Here is a 25,738-nt window from a genome sequence, read left to right on the forward strand (position 1 = left end):
GGAGTAGTACCTTGAGGTAGCAAGGTAAGATAAGTCCTAAGTGGCTGCCAAATGCCTTTTGGCCTCAAAGACAGGATTCCAGGAGGCATAGAGTTTGCTCGTAGCATCGCAGTAGAAAAGGTCACGTAGCCAAGCTGCAATTGTAGGAATCGTACTGCTGCCCCAGTGAAGGACAACTGGCGTATAGCCAATAGGAGCGCAAGAGATGTATATCGCCGTATGCCTGTAGGTAGGGGCTTGACATATCCTAATAAAGCCATCAATGGGTTAGGAGCAAATGGGAGCTCAATCAAATGAGAAAGAGTGAATGTTCACCCAAAACTTGGAAATTGCTGTACAGTTGCAAGGTAAATGTACAAAATCAGCCTGTTCTGCTGCACACTTGGGGCAGCGATGCGATTTAGTCCAATCAAGTTTGGCTAGCAGTTTAGGTGGGGTGTACGCACAATGCAGGTAATTATAGTTGAGTAATTTATGGTGGGGATTGTTAGAAATCAGCTTAGCTCAGCTGCAAATGGTGTGTAGTGAGCCTGCGCCGAGTTTGTTTTTCATGAGTTAGAGGTAGCCAGGAACTGCCGTGAAGGGAAAGATATGGGGAGTATAATATATCATAATTGAACTTTTTTTTGTTTTTTGAAAGGGGGTGGGGCGCTGTATCTTTATCTAGTTTTAAGGCAGTTCGAGAAGGGATATAGTGGCAAGGGAATGGGAAAGGTGTTCCAGCTAATACAGGGGTGCTTCACCGCCCGCTTAAGGGAGTCAAATGTCTTCTCAGCATCTAAGAGCAGTGCTACTGCTGGAAGAGTAGGGGTCTGTAAGTGGTACAGAGATGGGAGGGTTTGGACAGATTGAGGTGCAGTGTAATGACCGCTTCACGGAGTTGGGGGTGGGCAGTCCCTCGAAATATTTCAGGAAAAGTTGGAGCCAGGATAGTCTTGTTGGCTTTATAAAAATCACCAGTGAGGCATGTCACCCCATGGGAGAGTAAACATGTACAGCAGACAGGTACTCCACAACTTACAGGACTGTTCTCCAGGACTCGAGGTCAGTATGAAGTAAGGTCCAAGGCCACACCAACAGGTCACCTCTGGAGCGTCCGGGAGTAGAGGCGTGTTAAGGCATTGGGTGTCTCATTCCCTTCAATGGGGAACGGTCCAGTCACAAAAAAGTTGCAGGAAAGGCCTGAAGTTCAGTTTTGTTGTGCTCTTTGAAGCTCCTCCGCCTTGGAATGCAGATTTGCAGCTCATCCTATTGGGAGGGGTGTGTAATGCTCTTGCCAGAGCAGGCTTTGTTTCTGACCACCAGAGTGCAGAGGCTCTCACTCTTGGGGGTCAGAAACTTGTCTCTGGTGGCAGGCTGGCTAAAACTAGTCCACCGTCAAACCAGTGGTTGGTAGGTTTTCCAGGGGCACCTCTACGGTGTCCTCTAGGTGCTTGTATTATTAAATCCATCACTGGAATCAGTGAGGGTTTATTTATACAAGATATTTGATACCAAACATCCCTAGTTTCAGTGAAGCCATCAGTTAGCTGGGGAACTCATATTGACCAGTGTCCAGCCCAACACATGTTTTTAAAATGGCTTCCCTGTTGACTTACTGTGTCAAAGAATCGACGAAGACATAGTAGGGGTATATTTGCTCATGCATATATGTCCTCACCTGTAATATAATTCACCCTCCCTTAGGGCTGTAAGGCCTTCTGTAGGTGTGCCTTACAAATATTACAGGCAGCGGTTTATGGGACAGGCACACAAGTATGTGTAATGTCATGTTTTCACTTTTTGGAACACCTTGTCATGCAGCCTGCAGGGGCAGTCTGTGTAAGTTTGCACCCCCCACGCGGTCCCTGCTCTACCATGAAACTTGACAAAGGACAGGGGAGTGACCACTCTGTCCATCACCCACCAGAGCATCCCTGGATTCTGCCATATTGAATCCAAGGAGGGCAAGGGCCTCTGGGAGCATCTGACTGGCCAGGTCAGGCAGGTGACGTCACAGCCCCAACTTGATAGGTGGTCACCTGGATAGGTGACTAATCCCCCTTTCAGGGCTATTTAGGGTCTTCCTCTGGGGTGGTCCTCAGATTCGGCTTGCAAGATTGGTCAGCAGGACTCCTCTCCAACCTCTACTTTGATTTCTGGCCATTGGAACTGAGACTGGACCCTCCAGGAACCAACAATCTGCATCCACGACAAAGACGCTGCTTGCAACATTGTTTCCATGGCTCCCTCCAGTTTCTGTAACATTTCCCCGGCTGTGCATCCTCTGAGGGCAGCAAGTCTTTAGTCTGCATGAAAAAGAAGAAATAATGTCCCTTGGAGTGAAGGAGTCCCTGCCGTGCATCCGCAGGCACCAACTGCGTGGATCTCCTCTCACCCTGACCTGCGTGGATCCTGCATTACGGGTGGTGGTCAGGAGTAGTCTTCTTGGTCCTCTCCGACAGCTGTCCAACTTTGGTGGAGGTAAGCCTTTGCCTTCCCACGCAGGACAGTACTCCCGTGCCCAGTGTCTCTTGCCACCTCCAAGGGATCTTCAGGCTCTGTATAGCCCAGCCCTCTATCTGGCAACACGCAGCCCTCTGTGTGCTTCTCCTGTGGCGTGTAACCTTTCTCCAGTTGTGCACGTGGGCTCCTCCGCGACTCCTGGTTCCTCGTCCAATAAGTCATTTTGGGGGGAGGGGGGTCAAAATGTAATTGTCCTGAATAAGGACGTTGAAAGAGTACAGTTGAAACTTTGATACCAAGCTCAAAAGCCAGCAGAGGTAGTGTCTCCATCTGGTGTGCCAAAGGAAGCCATTATCAGTCTGTGCAACAGTCTCACCCCTTATTCACTCATTCAAGGCCTAAGCATTTTCAACTGCTACACCTTCAGCCAGCATTTGCATACACTTGGCCGCAGGGACCAGTCTTAAATAGAAAGTTTCCTTCCAAAATGGTGTTCAAGCGCAGTTCCTAAGGTAGCACCACTCAGCCTACATGGACACTCATGCCAAAGTTCCTCTGCCAATTACACTTTGAAGGCGACAGGACAACACCATATGTAACATGGGTGAGCCAGTTCAGATAAGAGGTAATTCATTAAGCTGTCACTGCTGTGCAGGGCATTTCAGTTTGCAGCATTGATATCTTAACACAATCACTAACAGCAGACTTTTCTGGATATAAAACACTGGAGGTTTGCTTTTACTGCATAAAGATTAAATATACATTTATTTTATTTTTCCCAAAAACCAGACTCTGAAAATTGGGTAGGTTTCACATTACCTCTCTTTGCCAGTACTTTATTTTTGACTGATGCTCTGTAATATGACTGTCTATTTGTTCAATTTTCAGCCGAATATTAAGAGCTTCTTTTTGAAGGGCATGCTCATTTTCTTGAATGGCTTTAATTTCTTGCAGTAAACTGCGATGCTCCTCTTGAACTTCAGGCAAAGTACCCTACGAAAAAAATATACTAATGTGTAAGAATAATTAAATGCATATGAATCTAGTTAAAACATTTCAGAAATAATTCTTTGCGGAAAATGATAATTACCTGCCTAAAAAGTAACCTTTCCTGTTGAGATTAGCCCCCCACAACAATAACCCTTATATTGTACTGTTCAAGCGATAGGTAAGGATCCCTAAAGTGGCACAATTTGCATGTTATGAAGTAAGGACTTCAGTTCTTCAAATTTCCAGAAAACCGTCTAAATCAAGATATCCCTAAAGCAGCTTCATATAAATATTCCGAATGAAATAATCCCAATTGGAGAAGTGTACACGGAAGACAGTGAGCAGCCAGTTATAGACTACACTTTTGAAAATGGACACATCTGTAACACCTCTGAGAAACATAGAAACAGATTCTCTACACGAATGCTATGAAAAACCAGTAGAAAAGTCCATGCCCCAAAGACAACCATATAAGACTGTTTTTTGAAGACTCCTGGTTTTTATAGCACTAACTGCTTAGATGACCACTGTAAGTATTAGAAGCATGGTCAGCCATGAGAAAATCACTTACTCCTACGTAGTGCAATGCCTGCATTTTACCCTAATGTGAGTGTTGCAGTGGAGCAAAGAAAGCTGAACAGGAGAGGAAGTTTTATAGGAAACTCAAATTATTTTCTTTAGGAACCAGTTTCACATGAAGTAACTCAGTTGTACCAAGAGTATTTATATCCAACTGTAGAGCAACTGATTTGATGACATTCAAAGAGAAGCACGACAAATTTTAGGGCAATTGCAGAATTTGTGAGGAAACTAAATTGATCTCTTGAATCGCTCTTTAAAACTTATAATATGGTATCATTTGACTAGCGAATTATGCTACTCTTTAGCCTCACAAATATTTTTGCATTATCAAACTAACAAGGAAAAGTTACTTATCTTTAGATCTTTTTGGTGGAAAAACCACGTAACGAACCCTCATGTGTAGAATAACCGCGGGTGTCAGAACGGATCCTGAGGATTTTGACATAGCCCCGTTATGCCAAAAGATGGCATTGTGTGGCTCCGTGTCAACCACACTCTGCCCCCAAAATCACAACTGGAGTCACATATAGAGGCCACCCAAATGTGCTGCCATCTCTTTCTGAACATTGGCACTGCCAATGGACACTGAGCCCAAAAAACAATTATTCTTGCCAGTGTGCGGTTCTCTAATTTGGAACCTTTTGTAGATGGAAAAAGCAGACTCAACAGAATGCGGAGGTTGAAAAGTGGTGAGGAACCTATGGTTCGACAAAGTATCCACCAGAAAGGATGTTACCAAAAGTAAGCAATTTGTTCTTCTGGTGGATTATTCTAACTACAGACTCTTCACATTTAGAACAGACAGAAAAGACAGACAGAAAAGCAGTAGTCCCCAGACTGTGGGTCTGGGGAAGGACTCTGATCAAAAGGTCCTGCAGCACCAAATGGCCAAAATGCCCATCCTGTCGGCCTTGGCTGTCAAGGCAGTAGTGTTTTGTGAACATGTGCACGGATGCCCTTCTTGCAGGCTAACAAAATTGCATCCACTATTGTTAATCTTGTCAAAATGGTGCCCATATTAAAGTATACCATTTTGGTGGGTGCCCTTAAGACAATTTTAATTCACTCTCTTTGGCGGTAATTTCTCACAATACTAATAACTGCTCCTCTGTAATCAGGAGTTGAAGCACAACCCTGAGGCGCTAAGAGTTGGGGTGTGAACCCTATGCTGAGGCATACCACCAACTAGGTAGGTGGGTGAGGGGTCTTTTACAGCCTTATAGACTGCTGTAGAGGGCTACAGCAGACATTAAAGGCCCGCCCAGCGTTAAAGACCCTAGCTGAAGGCAAGGGCCTTTAACAAGGGAGCAGGACTTTAATGTTGGTCTAGCCCAGCTACGGAGCACTAGAGGGAAGAATGTTATAATAAATAAAACAAAGGCCTAGAGGAGACTGAAGGCTCTGGGTGGCCTTTGTTCACAGCTACAGCTATGACCAACATTGGAATGTTGGAGCTCCTGGCTTTTATCAGCTATTAGAGGTCTGGAGCACTCCATAATTTTCAATACAGCTCACAACATTCCAATGTTCTAATATAAAGTAAAAGGTACTCAACACTGGGGACGGAGTAGGAGGGTAACTTACCATTATTTGGTGGCAGAGTACTAGCTTTTGTTTTAGTTGTAACAAATATTAAAGACTGGCACTCCATGGGCCAAAGCAGTGCTAGCGGCCATGGCTCTGCTGCACTGAGCCCCCAATGCTTTTGGAAGCTGCTTTTTTGCTAACATGTACCAACATTTAATGCACAGTTCAATATTCTTGGACAACGTCCTTTTCAGCTATGCCTTGCATTTCTTTACAATGTAAAACTCCACATCATCCATTTAATGGTCTTTGGTACAATCAACGTAAACGTTCTGTGCTCTTCTTGACTCACAACCATAGATTATCTTTCTGCTTTCAATATATGAGGTAGGGCAAAGAACAACGGAAGAGTGATGGATTGTCAGACGTTAAAGAGTCACTATGTTCTGAGGGTTGTTCTAATCCTCAGCATCGATTTGTCCATAAAGAAGGTGGAGTGTGGTAGCTGAACTCATGTGACGAGCTGAAGTTATCACAATGAAAAACAGAGAGGAGACTGAGAGGACAGGTGAACAACGGCTCAAGTGTGCACATAAGAAAAGTAATGACCAAATTAAGGTCCTACTGAAGCATCACAAAGGGTTTATGAGGAAGGAAAATGTGGATTAAACCTTTGAGAAAGCAAATCACAACAGGTGCTTTGAACAGGGATAGTTTGTGCTACCGCAACAAAAAAAAGTCTGGAATGTCTGACACCTATAACTGACCACAGCAACACCTTGCTGGGGCAGAGACAAAATTAACAATAAGACATGACAACAATGGGTTTGTGTACATCAGGACACAAACCTGTCCCAGCATCCAGCTAACAGACTTTGAAGAAGGCTGCCTGGCTGCAAGGATGACATTCACTAGTTCTGGAGGATGGTCAAACAGTCATCTGCAGCTGCTCTAACTGCATGCATGATTAAGAATGTTTATGCAGGCCCAGGTGCAAGACCCTGCTCTGCTGCTATGACAGAAGATCTCAAGAAGCAGCAACCTGATCGAAGTATATATGCCCAAGCCCAAATTCCATGTACCACACTCTCCTGGCCCAAATCCGTTTAGACATCAGAGTAGGAGTTGTACGCAAAGGCATGAAAGAGTCCCAGTGCTCCACTCTAGGCAAATGAGAGTCCAAGAGAAAGCGTTCTTGGGAACTCTAGCACACAGAGGTGTGGACACTGCTTGTTTTCGGCAGTGACAAAGTCATCAAGCCCCCCAATCCTTGGGAGACTCCCAGAGCAACCTCCAAAACGAACTACAATTCGTGATCAGTTAGGAGTCGCCAGCTAAGTTAGTATCCTGTAGCAATGAAAAATGGTGCACAATCAGGGAAATGCCATGACGGTTCAGTCAATTCCAGAGGCACAACGCCCAGGAACAGCACAGCCCTGCTTGCTGCAATATCAAACGGCAGGGATGTCCCCGAGGACCTGAACCAGTGTCCCTTTGATAGACAGCATGCTTTCAGTGTAAAACGACCAGCCCAAAACTACAAGTTGATGTGGAGATGGGTTTCCTCCAGAGACTAGAGTCCTTTGATGATCTTTACCAGATGACCTCCCCAACCAGCTGCATTTCCTGTCACCACTAGAAGCCAATAGAAGGCCATGGACAGGGCTCTGGTAATGGCCCAATTGCTATCAAGCAGTCACTCACAGCAGAGCTTTTGGAGGCTCTGCGGCAATCTTTATGGAATCTAACAGATTACCTTGGTGCTGGGTCCACTGAGACTTCAGATCCCACTGCAGAGTATGCATACTCCATCTGTCATGGTTGACTAGCAGGATGCAGAAGACAAATAGGTCAGGAAGTCCAAGAGCCATAGTCACTGAGAACCAGGACTGAGGCTGAAACATTTGGATTTATCCAGGATGGCTCTAATGAAAGAGCCTCTGCGAAGGAGCCTGTTGTGCTGATAGTGAACCTCAACAATGTAAGGTTTTGCTGTTATCTGCATGTGATTGATGCTCTACATTAGCAAGAATGCTTGCAATAGGCTGTCGTCAAGGTAAGGGGGAAGGCTTGAATACTCTACCTCCAAAAGAATGTTGCAACCACAGGTCACTTGTGAAGAGGAGTAATAGTGAGGCTGGAATTAAGCACAGCAAACTGAAAATGCTTGTGGCCCATCTTAAACCACAGGTAACACCTGTGCGCCTGCAGGACAGGAAAACGGAAATAGGCATCTTGAAGGTTCAATGCTGCCATCAAGTCTTCCGAATTCCAGACAGATAGAACCAGGGTCCTCATGAGCTTCTTAAATTTGTCCTTCCACAGGAAGGAATTGTGAGGTCCGAAATCTAAAATTGGGCAAAGCCCTCTGCCCTATGTCAGCACTAGAAATAACAGACTAACACCCAGTTCCGATTTCTGAAGCAGGGACTCCCACTGCCCCCTTTCACCAAAAAGCCCCCGCTTTCTGCATCAAAATGGACTAATCCTCCTCAGAAAGCTATTACAATGTAGACAGAAGTGGCATTAGGATGAAAGAAAAAGTAGGACGTAACCACATAAGAATACTTGCAGGACTCACTTGCTGGATGTTTTGGCCTTTCACTGGTGAAAAAATGGGTGGTCCTGTGTACAAAAGCCCCATTGTGATTACAAGGTATTGGTGCAATAGCTCTGAAATTTCCTGAGTACTGTTAAAATGGCTCCCAGTCTGCCACTGCAGTGGAAGAGCAATTTTCAACTGCTAACTCGACTTTGCCGCTTAAGGTATTTGGCAAACACCAATCCTCTCTTTTTGATGCATGTAAGTCACCCTTATTGCAGGTCTACAGATCCCTACGGCAGAGTGTTGTATGATAAAAAAAATAGAACCTGTACTTTTACATGTTCAAGCAGTAAAAACCCAAACTGTCATCTAAACTGTGGAAAGGCTAGTAGTCCCATTGGCAAGTACGGAGTTACAGGCTGCCCCCCGAGCCTCCTCCAACCTTCCTGACTATGAATGGGACTACTAAGGTTGTTACTGTTTGATATCAAAATAATATGTGCAGTGAATGTAATTTAATGGTTAAATATAATTTAATGTCACTGGTGGGCAAAGTGCAACTTTAGAAGTTGCCACATTTGTTGCCCAAGGTTTCCAGTGCCAGTTTACTGATGTACACTGGGCTTGACCTGCAGACAGCTTTCTGCCCTCCTGGGAGATGTGGTAACGACACCCAGGAAAGGACAAAATAGGTGCCTGCATGGGAGAGTGGTGTTCCCTCTCTCCTACAGAAATACACAGGGGTGTTAGCTCATAAGGCAAGCTTCAAAGCAGAAGCTGCCTTTGAAGGGAAAATGAGTAACACTTGGGAGAGGGGCGCTCTATTGTTTATGCAGACAGGCTGGCACTGGGAACAGGAAAGGAGAAGCCAGTTGTCAAACTGGTTTGTCCAGTTGTGTATAGCCCCTTGTTAGCCACACCTCTGAGGGAGGGCTAAGGAGCTCGGAGATTCAAGCGGGGTCTTGTCATCTTGGGAGTGGGCAGAAGGGGGCATCTTGGGATAGCCAGATGTTTCACAGGAGGTGGTCATTAGGCTGGATGGAACCTGCAATCGCATCCAACCCTGAGGGCATTTTCTGAAGAACTGTACTGACAGGAAGTACCGAAGAAGTACTGCCCTTCTGCACAGAGGAACCAACAAAGAGACCGCACCAGACTTGTGCTGGATAGCGAAGAAAGACACTGCCTGAGTCCCGCTCACAGAGAAGCAGTCTCCAGAGCCTAGTCAGCTGGCCTCCTGTTCACAGCACAGGGACAAAACAGCAAGTCTGCTGGGGCATGTTGGTACCCAAAGACTTCAAGCAGCTACCACCTCCACTGCACAGCACCAGGGGCTAAGACTACTCAGTGGCAACTGGACTTCTGCCACCCCAGAGAGGACCCAGTGGGAAGTCAACCTTGAAACCAGGAGCCCCACACCATCTTCGTGGACCGAGCAGGACCAGCCGGAATACTCCTGTTGACCACATCGCATCTACAGCATCCTGAGAGCATATTCAGCATCCTTGACCCCTTGCGTCAGGACCACTCAAAAGGAATCCATAACAACGTGGATATAGTGCTTGGTACTACTTCGAGGACTGCTCTTCTGTGGAGTAAATTCTTTTTAAGGACCTTACTGGATCCCTTGACTAGCTCCATGCTGGAGTTAGTCGCCCAAGTACTTCTACTTTAACATTAACACTTATCCAAGTTTACCTAGAATTTGCCAAGGCTTGTTTGCAGTTGTGAGAAAATCTTTGATTAATCCTTGTGAAATCCATATCTCCGGAACTCTCAGGTGGATATTCGTTCTAATACCTGATTTTACATACCAAATACAGTCTATTTTTCTAAATATATGTTGGATTTCTGGTGTCGTATCAGCTTCTTCAATTATTTTCGTGCTGGTTAGTGCTTTACACCAGTTTCTGTGTGTAAGCCTTGGTCAGTGCCACAGCTAAACTGGATTGAGCTGAGGGTTTGACAGACGAAACCTACTGGTGCTAAATGGATTGGTAAGTATTACACAGCCGGGTTGCACAACCAAACCATGTAATACACACCATTTCCTCACTATCACTTCAGGCAAGCTGAAGCAGCTTTGAGGTTGCCGCCAGAGAGGTGGTGAGACATTCACTGGCCATGCAGGCCTAGATGTTGCTGCCTGATACCTATCCCAATCAGTCTGGGAAGCCTGTTGCTGGGGTGGTGTACCTTTATGTTGTCAGTAGGCAAAATACTTAGAAATGCTCCCGAAAAAGGAAGTTAGTTGGGGATACTGCAATGCAGGTGTGGAGAGAGCAAAGACGCACTTAGTGACACAAAAGACAATGCACTAGTGGTAACATCTGGAGAACTAATTGGAAATGTAAACACCCACTTACCTTGAAGTATGTCCTGGATATGTCATTCACCCGGAATTCTTTTGTATTATCAAGGTGAAACGCCAACGCTCTTTTTGGGTCCAGACAATGGAGTCTCTCTTCCTTAGAAGGATGCAGGGGTGTGTAAACAATGGGCAGGGTGATAGATTAGCCTACTTGAAAAGGTGTGACCCCTGTTCGCAGAAGGAATGATCTAATGCAAAGCACCCCTTAGTCAGGATAGAGAAGTAGGGTGGTCTGGATAAGGTCCACAGCTCGCTCCCTCTGCAGGCAGATGTAATTGCAACAAGAAAGGCTGTTTTTAATGTGAGAAGCCTGAGGGGACAGTTTGGAAGAGGCTTGTAAGGAGTGCACATCAAAAAGGTCGGAACCAAATTAAGATCCCACTGGGGCAAATTTAAATGGGAAGGAGAGGAGAGACAAGTAAGACCTTTGAGGAACGTATGTACAATAGGAGATAAAGAGGGCTGATAAGGCAACTGCAAGAAGGCAGAAATGGCAGATAAATAGCCCTTAGGGGTGCCCAAAGCAGAACCCTGCTGGGCAACAGAAATAATTAACAGTTGAACCTCCGAAAGGGGGACAGAAAGGGGAACAACAGACTTGTCAGTGCACCATGCTACAAAGTTCTTCCAACAACAGGAGTATAACGTTTTGGTGGAGGGATGCCCAACTGTCGAGATGATGTTACAGACTTCGGGAGGAAGGTCAAAAGTAGTCAACTGGTGTCGCTCAAACTCTGCCCAAGAAAGTGAAGTGCGGACATGTTCGGGGGAAGAACTTTCTTCTGCTACTGTGACAGATCTCACCGCAGAGGTAGTCTGATCAGAGGATGGACATGCTCAGGATACCAGAGACTGAGCCCAGTCCGGAGACACAAGGATTACTTAAGCCCAGTCATTTCTGATCTCCTTGAGAACTCTGGGGAGGGGTGGTATGGGTGAACAGGCATACTGGAGGTCTAAATTCCATTTAAGACAATCATCTCCAAGCGAGTGGTGCCTTGAAGACTCCAGTGTCACAAAACTGCTGACATTGCGCGTTCTCGACTGAGGGGGAACAGATTTAACAAAGGTTCGCTCCACTGCTGAAACAGACCTTGCCCCACCTCTGGATGGACGATTCATGATCGACTAGGCATTTCCAGCTGAGTTTGTCTGCTCTGGCGTTAAAACTCCCCGCCAGATGTTGAGCCACCAGGGATCTGGCCTGCTATTCCAGCCAAGTCCAGAGGCATAGAACCTCTTGACAAAAGGTCCATAATCCCACCCAGCCCTGTTTGTTGCAGTAGCACATGGCAGTGGTGCTGTCAGAAAACCTGCACTATCTTTCCCTTGATTGAGGGTAGGAAGGCTTTCAATGCCAGTCAGATTGCTCGGAGCTCCAGCAAGTAGGTGTAGTCCGAACTCCACCGGAAACGAGTCCTTTGATCTCCATCTCTCCCAGATGGCCATCCCATCCCAGGAGCGATGCATCTGTCACTACTGCGATCTGACTGGGGAAGGGAGAGGGATGTGCCTCTGACCCAATCGTGGTTTGTTAGCCACCAATGCAGATCTGTTGCAGTTCCCTCTGAGATCTGAACCATGTCGGAGAGATTCCCCGGATGCTGGAACTTCAGGTCCCACTGTAGAGCTCACATATGCCATCTGCCATGTGTCACCAAGTAGGATGCAGGAGGACATGAGGCCCAGCAGCCTCGGAGTCACTCACCGAAATCTAGGATAGAGGTTGAAACATCGGTATAGCCTCAATCCTGGACTTGTCGTTCGGGAAGATAAGCCTGAAACTGCACTGTTTCCAGAACAATTCAATGAAAGGGAGCCTCTGAGAGAATGTCAGGTGTGACTTCAGTGAATGCAGGAGGTCTGCCGTAGTCTGGGGATGACAGGCTGGAGCGAGCCGCCCTTCAAAAGCCAGCCATCACTAAAGGGGAAGAGTGACACCCCAATCTCAGCAGATGAGCTCCAACCACTGCAGTCACCTTGGTGAACACCCAAAGAGCGGTGGTGAGGCTAAAAGGGAGTACAGCAAACTGAAAATGTTTGGGCTTACCATGAAGTGCAGGCAACGCCTGGGAGCAGGCAGGATGGCATTTGGAAATATGTGTCCTGCAAGTCTAACGCGAACGTCTCCTGGATCTAGAGCAGACAGGACTGGAGATAACGTACACATTTTAAACTTCTTCCTGAGGCCATAGGTCATTTTATTGGCACCAGAAATTAGCGGGAATAACAACCACGATCCACTTCTGTTAGCACCCTCTCTATGGCTCCCTTGGGCTAGACAGTCATGTGTCTTCCGATGATATGAACTTCCAGTGGGGCAGGTGATGGTGAATCCTGCCACCAACTAGATGTCCATGATGGTATGTGGGTAGATTAGGAAGGTTTGGAGGCTGCGGCTGCTGGGTATGTGGTGGACTGACTCGACCCCTAGCTGCCCGACCCCATGAGATCTGTGGGTACCACACCCTCTGCCATGCAAAGGCTCTGGAGCATGTGTGGCAAGGTGGCTGGGAGGTGCCTGGCGCAGCTGGAAGCCCCATCCGTAGCCATGAAAGGTGGATTGTTTGGGCCAAAGAAAGGCACAAGAACCTGGCCATAGCCAGACTGTTCTTAAAGAGCTCCAGCACCAAATGCCCCTTGTCCCCAAAGAGACAGGGGCCATCAAAGGGCACGTCCATTAGGGATACTGTACATCACCCAAAAAGTCAGTCGTCCTTACCCAGGCATGGCGCCTTAAGGCCACCAAGGATGAGACCGCTCTGCCCAGTGAGTTGGTTGTGTCAAGTCCACAACGGATGGTGAACTTCGCTGTATCTCTCCCATCAACAATAGCCTGAGAGTACACGGCTCGGGCCTCCTCTGGGACTGTAGGCAGCACCTGCAAAACCGTGTCTCACAGAGTTTGGGAATATGAGCCCAAAAGGCATGTAGAGTTCACGGATTGTAATGCCTAGTGGAAGAAAACATCTTCCCCAAAGTGTCCAGTCTCTTGGATTCCCTGTGCGGTGTGGGAATGTGCCAGGATTTACATGGGGCAGAGACCTAGAACACCTAGTTCTCAGGGGTTGGGTGAGGAAGTTTGGGTTTCCCAGTGCAAGACTGTGGCGGAGGGCTATCATCCTATTCACAGGAGCTCCTGTGCTGTGTTTGGACCAGGTCCCCAGAAGGATGTCAGTGATGGCTGTTAAACAGAAGTAGCAGTTCCGAGGGCAGAGACTCCCTGCAGCAGGAGCGCCTCAATCAAGATAGTCTTGACTGCCACCTAAAGCATAAGAAGCTCAAGGAATCAGTTGCCCTCTGGTACAACCACTGAAAAAGAAGCTTTCTCTTCCACAGCCATGGTAGGGAGAGAAAGCATAGCAGTAACTTGAGAAATATCAAGTTGACTGGCTTCATCTAGTTCCTCACACCAGTCCCTATTAGGCTGATCAAAGGGGTGGTATTCTTCAGTGTCCACTGACCCCTCCATTCTTCCCCAAATTCTAGCCTACAGAACTAGGGCTCAGGCTCAGACCTGAAGGCATGACTCCAGATAAAAGCTGGAAACTGCATCAGTGAATGCCCCTCCAGCGCCGTATTGAAATTGGGGGATCAGAATGGGGCAGTGCTGTGCACATCAGCGGAGATGGCACGACCGACACTGGCCTGGATTCAGGAAAGGATCCTAAGGCCCAACTGGAGCGGGGTCAAAGATGTCAGCGCGGAACCAGAAGGGGGCGCTTACCGACTCCTCAGGGCATGAAGGCGCATCGGAGTCGTCGAGGTGCATGGGCTCACAGAACTAAATTGGGATGCGCAGAGCCAACCCAAGAATTACTGCGGTACCAGGCCTTGAATGCTGACGCTCCTGCGTCCAGTCGGCCGAAGGACACGGAGAAGTCGAACCCCTCTTTGACTTCTTATGGTGTGACTTACCTCAGTGACCCAGTGATGGAGTGCAATGAGGATCTTAGAGTCTGTGGCTGCTCCTGGGACCTTCCTCTCGATCAGGACCTTTAATGTCACAGCGTCGCATGTTGAGTTGCCAGAAGCTTGAAAAATTGCTCCCTCAAGCCCTTTGGGTACTTGGCGCAGCAGTCAGGATTCGACCGGTTTGAAATCAAGGCATCACAGGCAGGGTGTCTGTATTCGTTCGCCCCTATACAGGTGCCACAGATGTCATATCTGGCACGGATGACACGCAGAGCCGATCAACAACCTACTGGCGGGCAGGGGTACTGCGCACAAAACAATCTACCAGATCCAGTCTGATGCCTGGGAAGTTCTAAGGCAAGGAACTTGCAGCTAGAAGTCTCCATCAGAGACCCTTATCGGCCAGTGGCCTTATTTTTATCTGCTTGATTTTAATTAAATCTCATGCTGGCGTGATCAACTGAAGAACTAGTTAAGGATTTTAGTCGGTTCTCTCTGCAGTAGCTAGGAAAAACATGCTGTCCAATTCTTGAAGGAATTTAACAATATTCATCAATCTTTGGAGGCACACGACATTTAAATCTTCAACAGAATAACTTTCATATTATGGATGGCAATACTATACCTCCTTTCCCAACAGGTCCTGGCACACTTTTGGACTGGATAGATGCTTCCAAAGCGTATCTGGACGCATTAGAGAGTGATTTGCCAATAAGAAAAAATAGAGTTGTTTCATGATCCGAGTCCAGAAGGCACAGCCATATTGAAAACATTACCATTGCTAAATTGTAGGAAGTTGGCTCTGTATGTGCTATTTCAAAGTAAGGAATAGCATGCACAGAGTCCAAAATAGTAGTAAAAATAGATAATACTAAAGCTCTATTTTGTGGTAGTGTGGTCGAGCAGTAGGCTTATCCAAGGAGTAGTGTTAAGCATTTGTTGTACATACACATAGACAATAAATGAGGTACACACACTCAGAGACAAATCCAGCCAATAGGTTTTGTTATAGAAAAATATCTTTTCTTAGTTTATTTTAAGAACCACAGGTTCAAATTTAACATGTAATATCTTGTTTGAAAGGTATTGCAGGTAAGTACATTAGGAACTTTGAATCATTTCAATTGCATGTATACTTTTCAAGTTATTGACAAATAGCTACTTTAAAAGTGGACACTTAGTGCAATTTTCACAGTTCCTGGGGGAGGTAAGTTTTTGTTAGTTTTACCAGGTAAGTAAGACACTTACAGGGTTCAGTTCTTGGTCCAAGGTAGCCCACCGTTGGGGGTTCAGAGCAACCCCAAAGTCACCACACCAGCAGCTCAGGGCCGGTCAGGTGCAGAGTCCAAAGTGGTGCCCAAAACGCATAGGCTAGAATGGAGAGAAGGGGGTGCCCCGGTTCCGGTCTGCTTGCAGGTAAGTACCCGCGTCTTCGGAGGGCAGACCAGGGGGGTTTTGTAGGGCACCGGGGGGGACACAAGCCCACACAGAAATTTCACCCTCAGCAGCGCGGGGGCGGCCGGGTGCAGTGTAGAAACAAGCGTCGGGTTTGCAATGTTAGTCTATGAGAGATCAACGGATCTCTTCAGCGCTGCAGGCAGGCAAGGGGGGGCTTCCTCGGGGAAACCTCCACTTGGGCAAGGGAGAGGGACTCCTGGGGGTCACTTCTCCAGTGAAAGTCCGGTCCTTCAGGTCCTGGGGGCTGCGGGTGCAGGGTCTTTTCCAGGCGTCGGGACTTAGGTTTCAGAAAGTCGCGGTCAGGGGAAGCCTCGGGATTCCCTCTGCAGGCGGCGCTGTGGGGGCTCAGGGGGGACAGGTTTTGGTACTCACAGTCTGAGAAGAGTCCGGGGGTCCTCCCTGAGGTGTTGGTTCTCCACCAGCCGAGTCGGGGTCGCCGGGTGCAGTGTTGCAAGTCTCACGCTTCTTGCGGGGAGTTGCAGGGTTCTTTAAAGCTGCTTCTTGAAACAAAGTAGCAGTCTTTTTGGAGCAGGTCCGCTGTCCTCGGGAGTTTCTTGTCGTTGTCGAAGCAGGGCAGTCCTCAGAGGATTAGGAGGTCGCTGGTCCCTTTGGAAGGCGTCGCTGGAGCAGAGTTCTTTGGAAGGCAGGAGACAGGCCGGTGAGTTTCTGGAGCCAAGGCAGTTGTTGTCTTCTGGGCTTCCTCTGCAGGGGTTTTCAGCTAGGCAGTCCTTCTTGTTGTTGCAGGAATCTGATTTTCTAGGGTTCAGGGTAGCCCTTAAATACTAAATTTAAGGGCGTGTTTAGGTCTGGGGGGTTAGTAGCCAATGGCTACTAGCCCTGAGGGTGGGTACACCCTCTTTGTGCCTCCTCCCAAGGGGAGGGGGTCACAATCCTAACCCTATTGGGGGGATCCTCCATCTGCAAGATGGAGGATTTCTAAAAGTTAGAGTCACCTCAGCTCAGGACACCTTAGGGGCTGTCCCGACTGGCCAGTGACTCCTCCTTGTTGCTTTCTTTGTTCCCTCCAGCCTTGCCGCCAAAAGTGGGGGCCGTGGCCGGAGGGGGCGGGCAACTCCACTAAGCTGGAGTGCCCTGCTGGGCTGTGACAAAGGGGTGAGCCTTTGAGGCTCACCGCCAGGTGTTACAGCTCCTGCCTGGGGGAGGTGTTAGCATCTCCACCCAGTGCAGGCTTTGTTACTGGCCTCAGAGTGACAAAGGCACTCTCCCCATGGGGCCAGCAACATGTCTCTGGTGTGGCAGGCTGCTGGAACTAGTCAGCCTACACAGACAGTCGGTTAAGTTTCAGGGGGCACCTCTAAGGTGCCCTCTGGGGTGTATTTTGCAATAAAATGTACACTGGCATCAGTGTGCATTTATTGTGCTGAGAAGTTTGATACCAAACTTCCCAGTTTTCAGTGTAGCCATTATGGTGCTGTGGAGTTCGTGTTTGACAGACTCCCAGACCATATACTCTTATGGCTACCCTGCACTTACAATGTCTAAGGTTTGGTTTAGACACTGTAGGGGTACCATGCTCATGCACTGGTACCCTCACCTATGGTATAGTGCACCCTGCCTTAGGGCTGTAAGGCCTGCTATAGGGGTGTCTTACCTATACTGCATAGGCAGTGAGAGGCTGGCATGGCACCCTGAGGGGAGTGCCATGTCGACTTACTCGTTTTGTCCTCACTAGCACACACAAGCTGGCAAGCAGTGTGTCTGTGCTGAGTGAGAGGTCTCCAGGGTGGCATAAGACATGCTGCAGCCCTTAGAGACCTTCCTTGGCATCAGGGCCCTTGGTACTAGAAGTACCAGTTACAAGGGACTTATCTGGATGCCAGGGTCTGCCAATTGTGGATACAAAAGTACAGGTTAGGGAAAGAACACTGGTGCTGGGGCCTGGTTAGCAGGCCTCAGCACACTTTCAATTGTAAACATAGCATCAGCAAAGGCAAAAAGTCAGGGGGCAACCATGCCAAGGAGGCATTTCCTTACACAACCCCCCCCCAAACGAAAGAGGATGAGACTAACCTTTCCCAAGAGAGTCTTCATTTTCTAAGTGGAAGGACCTGGAAAGGCCATCTGCATTGGCATGGGCAGTCCCAGGTCTGTGTTCCACTATAAAATCCATTCCCTGTAGGGAGATGGACCACCTCATCAGTTTAGGATTTTCACCTTTCATTTGCATCAGCCATTTGAGAGGTCTGTGGTCAGTTTGAACTAGGAAGTGAGTCCCAAAGAGGTATGGTCTCAGCTTCTTCAGGGACCAAACCACAGCAAAGGCCTCCCTCTCAATGGCACTCCAACGCTGCTCCCTGGGGAGTAACCTCCTGCTAATGAAAGCAACAGGCTGGTCAAGGCCATCATCATTTGTTTGGGATAAAACTGCCCCTATCCCATGTTCAGAGGCATCTGTCTGCACAATGAACTGCTTAGAATAATCTGGAGCTTTTAGAACTGGTGCTGAGCACATTGCTTGTTTCAGGGTGTCAAAGGCCTGTTGGCATTCCACAGTCCAGTTCACTTTCTTGGGCATTTTCTTGGAGGTGAGTTCAGTGAGGGCTGTCACAATGGATCCATATCCCTTCACAAACCTCCTGTAATACCCAGTCAAGCCAAGGAATGCCCTGACTTGAGTCTGGGTTTTTGGAGCTACCCAGTCCAGAATAGTCTGGATCTTGGGTTGGAGTGGCTGCACTTGGCCTCCACCTACAAGGTGTTCCAAGTAAACCACAGTTCCCTGCCCTATCTGGCATTTGGATGCCTTGATAGAGAGGCCTGCAGATTGCAGAGCCTTCAAAACCTTCTTCAGGTGGACCAGGTGATCCTGCCAGGTGGAGCTAAAGACAGCAATATCATCAAGATAAGCTGTGCTAAAGGACTCCAAGCCAGCAAGGACTTGATTCACCAACCTTTGGAAGGTGGCAGGGGCATTCTTTAAACCAAAGGGCATAACAGTAAACTGATAATGCCCATCAGGTGTGGAGAATGCTGTTCTCTTTTGCTCCAGGTGCCATTTTTATTTGCCAGTACCCTGCTGTCAAGTCAAAGGTACTTAAGAATTTGGCAGCACCTAATTTATCTATGAGCTCATCAGCTCTAGGAATTGGATGAGCATCTGTCTTGGTGACAGAATTGAGCCCTCTGTAATCCACACAAAACCTCATCTCTTTCTTTCCATCTTTGGTGTGAGGTTTGGGGACTAAGACCACTGGGCTAGCCCAGGGGCTGTCAGAGCGCTCAATTACTCCCAATTCTAGCATCTTGTGGACTTCCACCTTGATGCTTTCCTTAACATGGTCAGACTGTCTAAAGATTTTGTTTTTGACAGGCATGCTGTCTCCTGTGTCCACATCATGGGTACACAGGTGTGTCTGACCAGGGGTTAAGGAGAAGAGTTCAGGAAACTGTTGTAGGACTCTCCTACAATCAGCTTGCTGTTGGCCAGAGAGGGTGTCTGAGTAGATCACTCCATCTACTGAGCCATCTTTTGGGTCTGATGACAGAAGATCAGGGAGAGGTTCACTCTCTGCCTCCTGATCCTCATCTGTTACCATCAACAGATTCACATCAGCCCTGTCATGGAAGAGCTTAAGGCGGTTCACATGGATCACCCTCTTGGGGCTCCTGCTTGTGCCCAGGTCCACCAGGTAGGTGACCTGACTCTTACTTTCTAGCACTGGGTAAGGGCCACTCCATTTGTCCTGGAGTGCCCTGGGAGCCACAGGCTCCAGAACCCAGACTTTCTGCCCTGGTTGGAACTCCACCAGTGCAGCCTTTTGGTCATACCAAAACTTCTGGAGCTGTTGGCTGGCCTCAAGGTTTTTGGTTGCCTTTTCCATGTACTCTGCCATTCTAGAGCGAAGGCCAAGTACATAGTCCACTATGTCTTGTTTAGGCTCATGAAGAGGTCTCTCCCAGCCTTCTTTTACAAGAGCAAGTGGTCCCCTTACAGGGTGGCCAAACAGAAGTTCAAAGGGTGAGAATCCTACTCCCTTCTGTGGCACCTCTCTGTAAGCGAAAAGCAGACATGGCAAGAGGACATCCCATCTCCTTTTGAGTTTTTCTGGGAGCCCCATGATCATGCCTTTTAATGTCTTGTTGAATCTCTCAACTAAGCCATTAGTTTGTGGATGGTATGGTGTAGTGAATTTGTAAGTCACTCCACACTCATTCCACATGTGCTTTAGGTATGCCGACATGAAGTTGGTACCTCTGTCAGACACCACCTCCTTAGGGAAACCCACTCTGGTAAAGATACCAATGAGGGCCTTGGCTACTGCAGGGGCAGTAGTCGACCTAAGGGGAATAGCTTCAGGATACCTAGTAGCATGATCCACTACTACTAGGATGTACATATTTCCTGAGGCTGTGGGAGGTTCTAGTGGACCAACTATGTCCACACCCACTCTTTCAAAGGGGACCCCCACCACTGGAAGTGGAATGAGGGGGGCCTTTGGGTGCCCACCTGTCTTACCACTGGATTGACAGGTGGGGCAGGAAAGGCAAAACTCCTTAACCTTCTGGGACATATTGGGCCAGTAGAAGTGGTTGACTAACCTCTCCCACGTCTTGGTTTGTCCCAAATGCCCAGCAAGGGGAATATCATGGGCTAAGGTCAGAATAAACTCTCTGAACGACTGAGGCACTACCACTCTCCTAGTGGCACCAGGTTTGGGGTCTCTGGCCTCAGTGAACAGGAGTCCATCTTCCCAATAGACCCTATGTGTTCCATTTTTCTTGCCCTTGGACTCTTCAGCAGCTTGCTGCCTAAGGCCTTCAAGAAAGGGACAGGTTTCTTGTCCCTTACACAGCTCTTCCCTTGAGGGTCCCCCTGGGCCTAAGAGCTCAACCTGATAAGGTTCAAGTTCCAAAGGCTCAGTTCCCTCAGAGGGCAGAACTTCTTCCTGAGAAGAGAGGTTCTCTTTTTCTGACTGTGTTGCAGTTGGTTTCCCAACTGACTTTCCTTTTCTCTTGGTAGGCTGGGCCATTTTTCCAGACTCCAGCTCTACTTTTTCACCCTGTGCCTTGCATTGTGCTCTTGTTTTTACACACACCAGTTCAGGGATACCCAGCATGGCTGCATGGGTTTTTAGTTCTACCTCAGCCCATGCTGAGGACTACAGGTCATTTCCAAGCAGACAGTCTACTGGGATGTTTGAGGAGACCACCACCTGTTTCAGGCCATTGACCCCTCCCCATTCTAAAGTTACCATTGCCATGGGATGTGCTTTAGTTTGATTGTCAGCATTGGTGACTGTATAAGTTTTTCCAGTCAGGTATTGGCCAGGGGAAACCAGTTTCTCTGTCACCATGGTGACACTGGCACCTGTATCCCTCAGGCCCTCTACACTTGTCCCATTAATAAAGAGCTGCTGCCTGTATTTTTGCATGTTAGGGGGCCAGGCAGCTAGTGTGGCTAAATCCACCCCACCCTCAGAGACTAGAGTAGCTTCAGTGTGGACCCTGATTTGCTCTGGGCACACTGTTGATCCCACTTGGAGACTAGCCATTCCAGTGTTACCTGGATTGGAGTTTGGAGTGGAACTTTTCTTGGGACAGGCCTTGTCTCCAGTTTGGTGTCCAGACTGACTACAGTTTCGACACCAGGCCTTTTTGGGATCAATGTTTTTACCCTTGTACCCAGGATTGTTTTGTGAAGAGGCTCTGGGCCCACCCTCCTGTGCAGGTTTTTGGGGGCCTTTAGAAGACTCTTGACTATTTTTATTTTTGGCTGTCTCACCACGTTTCCCCTGGGGAGGTTTTGTGACCCCTTTCTTTTGGTCCCCCCCTGTGGAAGTTTTGGACACCCTTGTCTTGACCCAATGGTCCGCCTTCTTTCCCAATTCTTGGGGAGAAATTGGTCCTAGGTCTACCAGATGCTGATGCAGTTTATCATTGAAACAATTACTTAACAGGTGTTCTTTCACAAATAAATTGTACAGCCCATCATAATTACTTACACCACTGCCTTGAATCCAACCATCTAGTGTTTTTACTGAGTAGTCTACAAAGTCAACCCAGGTCTGGCTCGAGGATTTTTGAGCCCCCCTGAATCTAATCCTATACTCCTCAGTGGAGAATCCAAAGCCCTCAATCAGGGTACCCTTCATGAGGTCATAAGATTCTGCATCTTGTCCAGAGAGTGTGAGGAGTCTATCCCTACACTTTCCTGTGAACATTTCCCAAAGGAGAGCACCCCAGTGAGATCTGTTCACTTTTCTGGTTACACAAGCCCTCTCAAAAGCTGTGAACCATTTGGTGATGTCATCACCATCTTCATATTTAGTTACAATCCCTTTAGGGATTTTCAACATGTCAGGAGAATCTCTGACCCTATTTATGTTGCTGCCACCATTGATGGGTCCTAGGCCCATCTCTTGTCTTTCCCTCTCTATGGCTAGGATCTGTCTTTCCAAATCCAATCTTTTGGCCATCCTGGCTAACTGGATGTCCTCTTCACTGGAGTTATCCTCAGTGATTTCAGAGGTGTTGGTCTCTCCTGTGAGGGAACCAGCATCTCTGACTATTATTTTTGGAGTCAGGGTTTGAGAGACCCTGTTCTCCCTAGATAGGACTGGTAGGGGGGAATTTTCCTCCAAGTCACTATCCTCTTCCTCTGAGTTGCCACCCTCAGAGGGGTTGGCCTTTTCAAACTCTGCCAAAAGCTCCTGGAGCTGTATTTTGGTAGGTTTGGGGCCCATTGTTATTTTCTTTATTTTACAGAGTGACCTTAGCTCCCTCATCTTAAGATGGAGGTAAGGTGTGGTGTCGAGTTCCACCACAGTCACATCTGTGCTAGACATTTTGCTTCTAAAAGTTGGAATACTTTTTAAGAATCTACAACTGGTTCTAGAATCTAATTCAAACTTTTACAACTTTTTAAACTCGAAAAGAAATGCTAAACAGGATCTAACACAAGGCCCTAGCAGGTCTTTTAAGAATTTAGAAAACTTTTCAAATTGCAAAAATCAATTTCTAATGACAATTTTGGAATTTGTCGTGTGATCAGGTATTGGCTGAGTAGTCCAGCAAATGCAAAGTCTTGTACCCCACCGCTGATCCACCAATGTAGGAAGTTGGCTCTGTATGTGCTATTTCAAAGTAAGGATTAGCATGCACAGAGTCCAAGGGTTCCCCTTAGAGGTAAAATAGTGGTAAAAATAGATAATACTAATGCTCTATTTTGTGGTAGTGTGGTCGAGCAGTAGGCTTATCCAAGGAGTAGTGTTAAGCATTTGTTGTACATACACATAGACAATAAATGAGGTACACACACTCAGAGACAAATCCAGCCAATAGGTTTTGTTATAGAAAAATATCTTTTCTTAGTTTATTTTAAGAACCACAGGTTCAAATTTAACATGTAATATCTTGTTTGAAAGGTATTGCAGGTAAGTACATTAGGAACTTTGAATCATTTCAATTGCATGTATACTTTTCAAGTTATTGACAAATAGCTACTTTAAAAGTGGACACAGTGCAATTTTCACAGTTCCTGGGGGAGGTAAGTTTTTGTTAGTTTTACCAGGTAAGTAAGACACTTACAGGGTTCAGTTCTTGGTCCAAGGTAGCCCACCGTTGGGGGTTCAGAGCAACCCCAAAGTCACCACACCAGCAGCTCAGGGCCGGTCAGGTGCAGAGTTCAAAGTGGTGCCCAAAACGCATAGGCTAGAATGGAGAGAAGGGGGTGCCCCGGTTCCGGTCTGCTTGCAGGTAAGTACCCGCGTCTTCGGAGGGCAGACCAGGGGGGTTTTGTAGGGCACCGGGGGGGACACAAGCCCACACAGAAATTTCACCCTCAGCAGCGCGGGGGCGGCCGGGTGCAGTGTAGAAACAAGCGTCGGGTTTGCAATGTTAGTCTATGAGAGATCAACGGATCTCTTCAGCGCTGCAGGCAGGCAAGGGGGGGCTTCCTCGGGGAAACCTCCACTTGGGCAAGGGAGAGGGACTCCTGGGGGTCACTTCTCCAGTGAAAGTCCGGTCCTTCAGGTCCTGGGGGCTGCGGGTGCAGGGTCTTTTCCAGGCGTCGGGACTTAGGTTTCAGAGAGTCGTGGTCAGGGGAAGCCTCGGGATTCCCTCTGCAGGCGGCGCTGTGGGGGCTCAGGGGGGACAGGTTTTGGTACTCACAGTCGGAGAGTAGTCCGGGGGTCCTCCCTGAGGTGTTGGTTCTCCACCAGCCGAGTCGGGGTCGCCGGGTGCAGTGTTGCAAGTCTCACGCTTCTTGCGGGGAGTTGCAGGGTTCTTTAAAGCTGCTTCTTGAAACAAAGTTGCAGTCTTTTTGGAGCAGGTCCGCTGTCCTCGGGAGTTTCTTGTCGTTGTCGAAGCAGGGCAGTCCTCAGAGGATTAGGAGGTCGCTGGTCCCTTTGGAAGGCGTCGCTGGAGCAGAGTTCTTTGGAAGGCAGGAGACAGGCCGGTGAGTTTCTGGAGCCAAGGCAGTGGTTGTCTTCTGGGCTTCCTCTGCAGGGGTTTTCAGCTAGGCAGTCCTTCTTCTTGTAGTTGCTGGAATCTGATTTTCTAGGGTTCAGGGTAGCCCTTAAATACTAAATTTAAGGGCGTGTTTAGGTCTGGGGGGTTAGTAGCCAATGGCTACTAGCCCTGAGGGTGGGTACACCCTCTTTGTGCCTCCTCCCAAGGGGAGGGGGTCACAATCCTAACCCTATTGGGGGAATCCTCCATCTGCAAGATGGAGGATTTCTAAAAGTCAGAGTCACCTCAGCTCAGGACACCTTAGGGGCTGTCCTGACTGGCCAGTGACTCCTCCTTGTTGCTTTCTTTGTTCCCTCCAGCCTTGCCGCCAAAAGTGGGGGCCGTGGCCGGAGGGGGCGGGCAACTCCACTAAGCTGGAGTGCCCTGCTGGGCTGTGACAAAGGGGTGAGCCTTTGAGGCTCACCGCCAGGTGTCACAGCTCCTGCCTGGGGGAGGTGTTAGCATCTCCACCCAGTGCAGGCTTTGTTACTGGCCTCAGAGTGACAAAGGCACTCTCCCCATGGGGCCAGCAACATGTCTCTGGTGTGGCAGGCTGCTGGAACTAGTCAGCCTACACAGACAGTCGGTTAAGTTTCAGGGGGCACCTCTAAGGTGCCCTCTGGGGTGTATTTTGCAATAAAATGTACACTGGCATCAGTGTGCATTTATTGTGCTGAGAAGTTTGATACCAAACTTCCCAGTTTTCAGTGTAGCCATTATGGTGCTGTGGAGTTCGTGTTTGACAGACTCCCAGACCATATACTCTTATGGCTACCCTGCACTTACAATGTCTAAGGTTTGGTTTAGACACTGTAGGGGTACCATGCTCATGCACTGGTACCCTCACCTATGGTATAGTGCACCCTGCCTTAGGGCTGTAAGGCCTGCTAGAGGGGTGTCTTACCTATACTGCATAGGCAGTGAGAGGCTGGCATGGCACCCTGAGGGGAGTGCCATGTCGACTTACTCGTTTTGTCCTCACTAGCACACACAAGCTGGCAAGCAGTGTGTCTGTGCTGAGTGAGAGGTCTCCAGGGTGGCATAAGACATGCTGCCGCCCTTAGAGACCTTCCTTGGCATCAGGGCGCTTGGTACTAGAAGTACCAGTTACAAGGGACTTATCTGGATGCCAGGGTCTGCCAATTGTGGATACAAAAGTACAGGTTAGGGAAAGAACACTGGTGCTGGGGCCTGGTTAGCAGGCCTCAGCACACTTTCAATTGTAAACATAGCATCAGCAAAGGCAAAAAGTCAGGGGGCAACCATGCCAAGGAGGCATTTCCTTACATAAATAAAAACGCAGTTGAATCAGGAAGTGGCATTAAGGGAAATGGTGGCAGTAGAAGTTGTGGACGAATATACTGCAGTTATCAAAACCTTGGACAAACGGTTTACACGAGAAAAAATGTTGTGGACATACAGAACAACACCTAGTC

The 25,738-nt window shown here is 48.0% G+C and overlaps 1 protein-coding gene across 1 annotated transcript in view; it reads right to left on the reverse strand.

The window, feature by feature from the left end:
- Positions 1 to 25,738, reverse strand: part of SMC4 (structural maintenance of chromosomes 4) — a 451,201-nt gene that overhangs the window by 117,844 nt on the left and 307,619 nt on the right. The window contains exon 20 of the mRNA XM_069213253.1: positions 3,265 to 3,438. Within this exon, the coding sequence (XP_069069354.1) occupies positions 3,265 to 3,438 (174 nt within the window). The remainder of the gene's footprint in view (positions 1 to 3,264; positions 3,439 to 25,738) is intronic.

The sequence above is a fragment of the Pleurodeles waltl genome, chromosome 11 (genome assembly GCF_031143425.1).
Source record: "Pleurodeles waltl isolate 20211129_DDA chromosome 11, aPleWal1.hap1.20221129, whole genome shotgun sequence".
Lineage (NCBI taxonomy): Eukaryota > Metazoa > Chordata > Amphibia > Caudata > Salamandridae > Pleurodeles > Pleurodeles waltl.